General features: G+C 50.6%; 1 protein-coding gene across 1 annotated transcript; it reads left to right on the top strand.

The window, feature by feature from the left end:
- The first annotated feature begins 1,308 nt into the window (after nt 1–1,308).
- LOC123376581 (ovomucoid-like) lies at nt 1,309–2,974 on the top strand. The gene is made up of 4 exons (XM_045028690.1): nt 1,309–1,366; nt 1,942–1,964; nt 2,564–2,685; nt 2,929–2,974. Exons 1-4 carry the CDS (start codon nt 1,309–1,311, stop codon nt 2,972–2,974), a joined length of 249 nt encoding a protein of 82 aa, XP_044884625.1.
- Nucleotides 2,975–9,179: the final 6,205 nt, after the last annotated feature.

Raw genomic sequence — 9,179 nt, 5'->3', positions numbered from 1 at the left:
CTACACTGGGAGCTCATGTTCAGTTTCACAGTCTCTGCTTTCCAGGGGACTGTCCCCTATTCTATAGGGCCAGCCTGCAGCCTGTGGACCCAAGTCGATAACTTTCCATTGGCTGTATTAAAACCTATTTTGTATGTTACAGAACATCTTACAAAGCAATCCAGACCGTTGTTTGACGGCCCTGCCTTCATCATTAGATGCCACTCCTCCAACCTTTGTGTCATCCACAAATAGTATCAGCAGTTCTTTATTATTCACTTCCAGAGCAGTGATGAAAAAAGTGGAAGACTGCCATGCCTAGTACTGATCCATGCAGAACCTCACTAGTACCACCCTCATTCACTGATTATTTCCTCTTAACAACTACTTGTTGAGGCCTATGAATGAGGCAGTTAATAATCCATGTAACGTGTGCTCTATTGACACTGTATAATGCTAACTGTATAGTGATCATGTATAATGGTTTTAGTCAGCATGTTGTGAGGTACTAAGTTGAAAGTCTACGTCTGTCACATCTGCGCAGACACCTTTATCCGCCAAACATCTGCTCCCTCCTGCCTGAGCTCGAGTGTCCCAAGGCCTGTTACAAACAGGCTGGCAGGTGCTTGAACACTAAAGCAGCCGCCGGTGTGTTAGGAACAGGACACACAGACCCTAGAATGAGGTGGGTTACTGGGGCGTGATGGCATAGGCTAGCGTGAGTGATGCAAAGCAGCTGTTCTGAGCAAGCAACAGTGCACTGACACATAGGCCAAACGTAAATGATCTCTCCTCTCTACAATGGTGTGCTAAGATTTACGATTTGGGTAGAATTAGCCATGCGGGTGAGAACAATGTAACTTTCCTCACGAATATTTATTGCAATCCCCAAAGTGTTTTCGTAGCCGCCACTTATGAGCGTCCTGTATTGTGAGGTTTATTTGCATTAGGGATGGGGAACGTTCTGCATGCAAACACCTGGGCTTATATGACAAGAAGGATTGTCATGCATGAACAAGAGTATTTATTATTTGTTGCTCGGCACACCTGACCTTCCGGCTGGAAAAGTTTTAGCCAACTAATCAGGGAGCAAAATGTACATCTGACTTAGATGATCAATGAGCCATCATGAATAGGAAAAGGGAATGACCATTCATTGTACTGGTTTGTTGAATCAGTGACCATTTCGATAGGGATTTGATAATCCAATTGGAGAACCCAACCTCTTAACTATATATATATGAGATCTCCTCCCTTGGGCTGCATTGAGAGAGCATCTACAGAGCTCAGCACTAACAGACTCCAGCAGACCCACAAACCACTTCCACCATGAAGATAGCAGCTGTCGTTGTGTTCCTCGCTCTGGGGCTTTTCTCCAGCTTTCAGGGTGAGTAACTTTTGCTGCAGCCTGTACAGAGCTCTGTGTCTGACCCTCTAACCTTCAGCAGGGGCTCGACTGTTAAAAACCAGCTTGGCACCAGCTATGGACATTTGGGTGTCAAGACTAAGCAGGGGAAGTGGCTTATGGAGGAAACAGTAATTTCCTTTGGAAAGATGTTACTGAGGGGCCATTATGGGCTTATACCCAAACCCCAATCTGGGCGCTGCAAACAATCCACCTGCAGTTAATCCGGGGCAATGATGATAGTATTTACGGGTCTGACTGTGGGTGCATTTGTCTACACGCTTCCATCAGACAATCCTTGGTGGTTTTCTAGCCTGATTGTAAATCTCCATTCCCACGGGGGCTGATTCTCATCTCACACACACTGCCGTGGACCTGCCGGTGAGGGTCATGGAGTTACATTACCGTACAACTGGGTTAGCATAGGGAACCTTCCCACGGTCACATTTGCCAGTGAGGAAGCTGCATGCATTGTCCTGCAGAGATGAATGTTCTTAAGTGACTTTCCCGCCAGCATTTCCCTTCATTGTGTCATTGTGTCTGTGTTTTTGTTCCAGATGCTACTGCTCAGGATGGTAAGGTGAGTCCAACTCTCACTGTTAATTAATTGTTCCCTTCCCCTGGTTTGTAACATCAAGCAGCCCGTGATCTCTGGGTTAGAAACATGCTAGGACTCAGGAGTAAATTGGGAGCAGGCTTGACCCTGTGCCCTAGTGAGGGGAGAGTGAATCCCTGGGGCTGAGACTCCATGTGGTCCGAGCGATGGATTCCATCCTTTACTGGACAGGACACCGTCTGTGGTGGGCCTGGGGGAGGCACCGGGAGCAACTCAGAGACAGAAGGGGGAGGGGACGGTATCACAAGAGCATGAGGAGTTTTCTATCTGAGCATCAGCTGCCTGCCCAGATGCCCCTTCGCTCACACACCTTGTGATGCGGGTTCGGAAGAGTCTGGGGGACCAGGGAGACGGGCAGCGTGGTTGCCCTTTCTTAGCTCCTGCTGGCAGCACGAAGGGAATTGGGAAATCAGTTCATCAGAGCTGAGGGGCAGGTTAGATAGTGGGAGCCCTGGGAGGCAGGGACTGTCCCTTCCGTGTTCATAGCACACCCAGCACCATGGGACACCAGCAGGGCCCTCATGTAACACAAAGAATGGCATTAATAATAATAACAACATCAGCCACAGGGTTTCTGCAGTGAGTTCCGGAAGCCACCTTCTATCTGCACCAAGGACCTCAACCCGGTCTGTGGCACTGATGACAAAACATACAGCAACAAATGCTCCCTTTGCAAAGCAGTGTGGTGAGTACAGGAATAAATGGCCCATTCATAAAAACTAAAACCCAGTTGTCGTGTAACTGTAGCCGCTGCCTGCACCCATCTGTCTTTACCTCCTACAGGCTGGGTCAACTTCCTCAGTCGAATTTTTCCTGTCAGCGAATAAGCTCTGGTGAATTCGACATGCTGAGGCCTTGACTGAAGCTTTGCCCTCGTTGCCCATAAGGGTTGCAGCCCTGAGTTCTGTGTCTCTGTCTTTCCTTCTAGGGAAAACCTTGGAAGTCTTTGCTTTAAGCAAGAAGGAGAATGCTGAGTCCTCGATGGGGCTCAGAGCTGAGGAAGAGCTGGACCCTGTTTGCTTTTAGTTCCCACCAGCAGATCCCCACGTGGAGACACGATCTCTGCTCCTCCTCCATTTCGAGGGCTCCTGCCACCATCGCTGACTCTACAGCTGATGTTCAATAAAGTCAACTCAGCCAATTTCTTTACTTCTGTGATTTTTAACCTTCCCTCCCTCCACACACCCAACTCACTCCCCACATTCCTCCCAAACCCTCCCAGACCCAGGAGCTGCAGAGGCTGCCCATCTCCTTGTTGGTGCACAAGAGACCACAGGGACCCTCCGGCCAGGGTCTGTGGTGCCTTCATGCCCCTGTGCAGCAGACCAACAATCTGCTGACCTTGCTTGGTCCTCAGCAGGAGTATCAGCTGCCTCAATTTGGGGCTGCACTGGGGGGGAGTCTCCCTCTGCCCCCAACCTATGAACACGGCATCCCTGGCTGTCCATTGATGCCACATCACCCTTCCCCTCCCGCCAGGCCGAGAGTGGCCGTCCAAACGAGAGTTACACACAAACGGGCTGGTGCCTGGACTTGGAAGCAGCTGGCACGGCTGTAGGGACTGGGCACCTGGAGCCCAGAATGGGCTGGGTTACTTGGGAACGGCAGCAGAGCTGACTGTGCCTGGGATGCCCGGTGGCTGTTGTGAGGACGCAGAGGAGCTCTCAACCCGTATGGCTGAACGTAAATAATCTCTCCTCCTCCGCCGTGGGCCAAGACAATGTACAAAGCTTGGTGCTGAGTGTTTCAAACAGACCCTTCCAATGTCAAAGTCTGTTCTTAGCCAGTTCCTGCCCAGAATAAAAATGCCTCGATTCAGCAGATCATTTTGTTTCCCAACTATTAGTTTGACCAGCTCTAGCTGGGAGCCTCATTGTTTAATATTTGTAAGTTTTTTTGGGTGGGGGGACACGACACAACCCATTTAACTAATACACTTGGAACGATTCTTCATCAGGCTTCTAGCTTGTACGTTGTAGCCCCATTTCCGACCCATCGTCTGTTTGTTTCTTTAGACTGTAAACCGCCCAGGGCAGGGCCTGACGCTTTTCTGTGTCTGGTCAGCACCCAGAACAAAGGGGCCCTGACCCCCAGCCTCTATGGGGGGATTTGGGGGGAGAGGAGAAGAAGAAAGGTACGTGCTGGCCACTTGTGTCTGCTGAATAGTAACTGGAGCTGGGAAGAAGGCCTTGCCATCGCTATTGGGATCATAGGCAAATATTGGCTGGAATTGAGGATCGGTTTGTCCCTTTTGTACTAAGTCATTCAGCTAGGCCACACATTGCACTAGAGCTTCTTCTGACTGGATGCGGCTCTTGCCAAGCCAATTTGCGGCAGCCCTATCAGGGAAGTGCAGAGCCCCTCAGACCAGCATCAAACCCGTCCAGGGGCAGGCGTCACGGGTGTGCGGCATTGTCTGCCTTTGGCCTCAGCCCCATGTGGGGGCCTCCCGGTGGCCCCAGGAGTGAAGGGCCGGCTGCACATTGACCCTGGCTCACTTGACCCAGGTTCAGAAGGCCCCATGAGCGGCGTGGCAAATCAAAGCCAGGTCCACGCGTGGGTGGGTCAGCTATAAAAGACTCGTTTCTGACATCAGCTGCAAGTCATTCTTCACATCACATCGACGGCACAGAGACATTTGGGTGGGGCCGGGGGCCCCACAAAGGCTGACTCAAAGACAAGTGCACTCATGGGGGGGGTGGAAGAGGTCTGTGTACAGGGGTAGGCTTGGGTTTGCCCTGATCTTCTCAGCCATCCTGGATGTAGCACCCTCCTGGCAGACATGTGGAGCCGTGATGTCGCTTAACACAGGGAGCCACGGTACTGGTGTGGGGCGAATCGTCCCAGTTACGAGGCGCGTGGCTGAGTGCAGTTGTGCACCAGCCAACCTGACGTGAGACGAATGGAGCCAGAGCAGAGCACAGAATTCTGCTGCAGAGTAACGGAGGGCCAAACCGTATGACTGGAGAGTCTGTGCGTTTGCTTCTCCTGCAGTGCCAGCCCCTGGGCTTAGAAGGTTGTTACATGGTTAAGATATGTCAAGGAGCTATCTAGGGTTATGCCAAGGTAGACTGGGTGGGATTTGTGTTTCAAGCGATGCTCATTGAGACAGCAATTCAGATCTTGGCCTGCTCTGGCGTTATAAAGATGGAAAACACTCAGAACTGTCTTGGTGGTAACTGCCACCGACTGTAGTAATTTGGCCATCTTCATCAAGTCAGTGCTTAGGGTTTGTCCCTTTTTGTACTAAGCCATTCAAGCTAGGCCACACATTGAAATCCAGCCAGCACTGAGAACCTCCTTCCATCTGAGGACTTGTAGCTATCTAACAGGAGCCCAGCTTCCCAACTGGACATTCACTCCTTTGATTCAAACTTGAGAAGTGGTAGAACTCAGGGTACCATGGGGCAACTGGCCCTTTAAGAGGAATCAGGGCCCAGTCTGCCTGTGACCGCCTGCAAGAAAGCTGCTTCTCCTCCAGTATCCCCTTCAGTATCCCCAGGTCAGCCTTCAGCAGGCAGAGACTGCGGGAACTATGGGATAGCTACCCACAGTGCAACGCTCCAAAAGTCGACGCTAGCTTCGGTACTGTGGACGCACTCCGCTGACTTAATGCGCTTAGTGGGGACACACATGCTAAAAAATCGATTTCTATAAAATTGACCTAATTTCATAGTGTAGACATACCCTCAGGACAATCCTGAGGAGAGGAGCTCCCAGATCACCAGAGCTCCCTGGAGACAGGAAACTGTCTGGAGATCCCACCAGGACAGGGAGCCAAGGAGATGCTCTTGGAGGCAGGAGATTCCCAAGGGAGAGCTGCAGAAAGCAGACATCCAGGAAGGCCTGGGTCTCAGCAAAGGGATCTCTCAGACCGTAGCAAGAAGCTACTGCCAGGGAGAAGGGACTTCCGGAGAGAAGGGGCTTACAGAGGGAGAAGCAGTTGCAGGGAGAAAGCGTTCCCAGGGAAGGGACAGGAGAAGCTCTGGAGAACTAACTGCGCATGGGGCCTTCCCAGTTGCTATGAGGGACTTAGCAAAGAGTGACGCGCTGTCAGGGGAAGAGTGGCAGCTGGCAGAATGCTCCACAGAAGGCTGATCTCAAGACAGGGAATTCAGCCTGAGTGCCCCAGGGCTATAGAGCCAGGACGTAAGACTGATTAACCTGGAGGCAGCGCGTTTTCCGGTGGCGTCGCTGACTTCAGGTTCCACTTTTGTGTTGTTCTTTTCTGGAGAATAAATAAGACCCTCCAAAGAGGGAGTTGTTAATACCTGCAGGCCTGCTTGGACATGTTTATACTCAGGGTGAGGAAATCCAGGCAGGGCTCACCCATAGCATCATGTCTGCCCTGAGGGGACACCTTAAAGAGTGAGAGAGCAGCTACACGGGGATACTTACGTTGTCTTTTAGTTGTTATATTCTAGGCATTAACCAATACATCATGTGCATTGGGACCACAGTACTGAGTTGTGTTTTCCCAGAATGCAACAGGGCCTCACCCAACCATTGAGGACGGTGGGGAGGTCACCAGAGCTTATCCACCTTTGGATTGATGAGTAATACCCCATTGTTCTCGCACCTGGAAGGCTTTGGGGGGTGGAAATGAACAATCAGTCCAAAGGGATTTGGAGCTGGTGGGGAGAAGTGAGGCTGTTGGCCAGCATGTGCTGGACTCGGCTGAGTTTCTACAACAACAAACAGGAACCTTGCCGAGCGTTCCATGGAGCCCAGGACGAAAAGTCCCACAAGCTGTGCCAGTTCATCTGCTCCTCAGCAGAAGGTTCTGGGCTCAGTAGATTTATATCAGGTGCAAACCCAGCACACCTCAGCTCGGGTGCCGACCTACCAGTCTGGCAAAGACAGAGAATCATCTCGATAACTGGTGAGGCAGAGAGGGCAAAGTGCATGTGGAGAGGTCCTCCCAGAGGAAACTGGTCATGCCGTCCAGTGTCGGGCTGGCTTTGGGAGGTGATTTTGCAGTTGGGATGGAGACTCAGCCCAGGAATGTATGTGGATTCTGCCTCTGAGGCTTATTAAGGGAGCATCTACTGAGCAGAGCACGAATGGTCTCCACATGGATTGCACAGTTACCTCCACCAGGAAGTCAAAAGGGATCTCTGTGCCCCTTGCTCTGGCACTTCCCTCTTGCTGCTTCTCAGGTGAGTGAACTTTGCTGTAACTGGGCCACAGCCCTTCGCCTTCCACCTCTCGGCTCACCCTTGTGCAGCCTGGACCCTTAATGGTCAGAATCATGCACACCTTTATGAAGAGAGCTGAGGTGCTGTTTGTTCTGCATGGGCAGCAGAGACTTCAGGGCTCTTTGTGTAAGTGTAAGGTCCTTTGACAAGATTTGCCTTCTTTTCCAGACTGCTGCGGAATGTCCTGTGTAACAGCTGGTTGCACCCCAGAAGTAGCTGCATTTCCACCTTCTTTTGGCAACATGAAACGATATTTGTTATTGAGTCATGAAATTGGAGAAATGACTGATTCCCAAAAAGAGATCTTTGTGAAGGCTGTCCCTGAGGAAACTGAATGTTCTGGGCCTGGTCCTTATCCCCCGGACTTAAATGGGAGCAAGATTGGGCCCTATGCATAAAAGGTGCTCCCCTGGTTTGTTAACTTTCCTATGTAGATCCCATCCCTCTGAAAGGGACACTCTCTGGGACCCCTCCCCTGTGACCTCACAAACAATGCCCGTGGCTAAATGGCCAGACTCCACAGAAGCCAACAATCCTGGGACACGTTTGCCAGCTCGGTGCTGATATGCTGCATTATTTTGTGGACCTGAAAAATATGTTGAAATAAGCAATTGAAAAGCCCCTTTTATTTAGTAACATGGTTGGTGCAATTCAGTGCAGGAAACCTTAATTCAGTGGAAGTTTTCTCACTAGCAGGGTTAATGTGTATAAATGTGGTCTCCCTCACAGATGATTTTTGTCTCATGCTAGCTTGTGTGTCTGCAATTTTTGTTCCAGGTGTTGCCTGTCAAGGTGAGACGCAGGTTAGTTCAGCTCTTCTGCTTTAAGAATTCTCACGTTCCATCCCCACTCTCATTTCTTGACTGGAACCCCAAAAGTGGGGACGGCCAGGACAGGGCTTAAAAAAGGGACTGTCCCAGCCAAAATGGGACGTATGAGCACCCTACTGCAGGGACCTTCCCTTCATACAGTGTCTGAGCTCGCCTTTCCTCTGGAGCAAATTAGAATTCCCCGACTAGACTGTCTTTTTCTCCCAACCCAGTTTGCACTGAGAAACTAGTGAAAATGCCCAGGGCCGCTAAGAAAAGCCAAATGCTACAGGTGACTTAAAGCCCTCTGAGACTCTGCCCCTTAGACAATATGGGGACTCTTCCATCTATCACTCTACCTGGCTATGATCAGTAATAACCTGTGGCCTGATTCCTCTCACTCATTGTTCCACTGGTGTAAAATGGGCATAAGGATAGTGGTGAATCAGGCTCCACGAGGATCAACAAATAGTAACAGTGATAGAAACTCACTCGTGAATATGTCTGGAACCGTCTGCAGGAAGGCTGCAGTGAGCACCTGACACACGCAGAGGGCAAACCCTTTATCTGCACCCCGGAGTTGGCTGCAGTAATGGTTTGCTCTACGACAGCAAGTGCCTCTTGTGTGCAGCAGCACGGCGAGTGCATTCATTGTTAGCTCCCTGATGCACTGGGGCAGAGGATGTGGCATTGGATCTGTCAGTCCTCTTGCCGGCAGGTGTGTGTGTCAATGGGGACAGGACAGTCCTCATGCTCAGGTGCTGCTCTCAGCAGTGATGCTGAAAATGGCATACTGGGGCTTACGTGCTTCATGGTTGTTGTCTGTCATCAAACGTGCCCTGTTTACGAGCAATTTTATTTTCTACCCTGCAGAGCTCAGCCTGTGTTCTGACAGCTGAGCTGGGTTTGTTCCATCTTGCATAGCATCATCCGAAAAAGGTTCTGCAGGCTAAATTATGTGATCACCATGTAACCCCCATCATCTTTCAGTTTTGCTCTCAGCGACTGTTGTCTTTGGGAGTTTGCACAGATGTGAGTTGCATGCTACTGACAATGCACAAGACCCACTGAATCCTCAGTTCTTGAGCTCTCGGCTGGGTTGGCTCACTCCTGAGAGCAGGCGTAATGAGTAGAGAAACCTTATTTTTGTTTCAACATGTATTGCGCTCAGA

This window comes from Mauremys mutica, chromosome 8 (assembly GCF_020497125.1).
Source record: "Mauremys mutica isolate MM-2020 ecotype Southern chromosome 8, ASM2049712v1, whole genome shotgun sequence".
In the NCBI taxonomy this organism is placed as follows: Eukaryota; Metazoa; Chordata; order Testudines; family Geoemydidae; genus Mauremys; species Mauremys mutica.
The sequence above is the reverse complement of the archived record's forward strand: the minus strand, read 5'-3'. Positions and strand labels throughout refer to the sequence as shown.

Excerpts from the sequence above, each read along its gene's own strand:
- LOC123376581 (XM_045028690.1), top strand. The coding sequence starts at position 1,309 with ATGAAGATAGCAGCTGTCGTTGTGTTCCTCGCTCTGGGGCTTTTCTCC. Across the intron at positions 1,367-1,941 it reads GCTTTTCTCCAGCTTTCAGG|ATGCTACTGCTCAGGATGGT; the intron begins GTGAGTAACTTT and ends TTTTTGTTCCAG. Across the intron at positions 1,965-2,563 it reads CTACTGCTCAGGATGGTAAG|CCACAGGGTTTCTGCAGTGA; the intron begins GTGAGTCCAACT and ends TAACAACATCAG.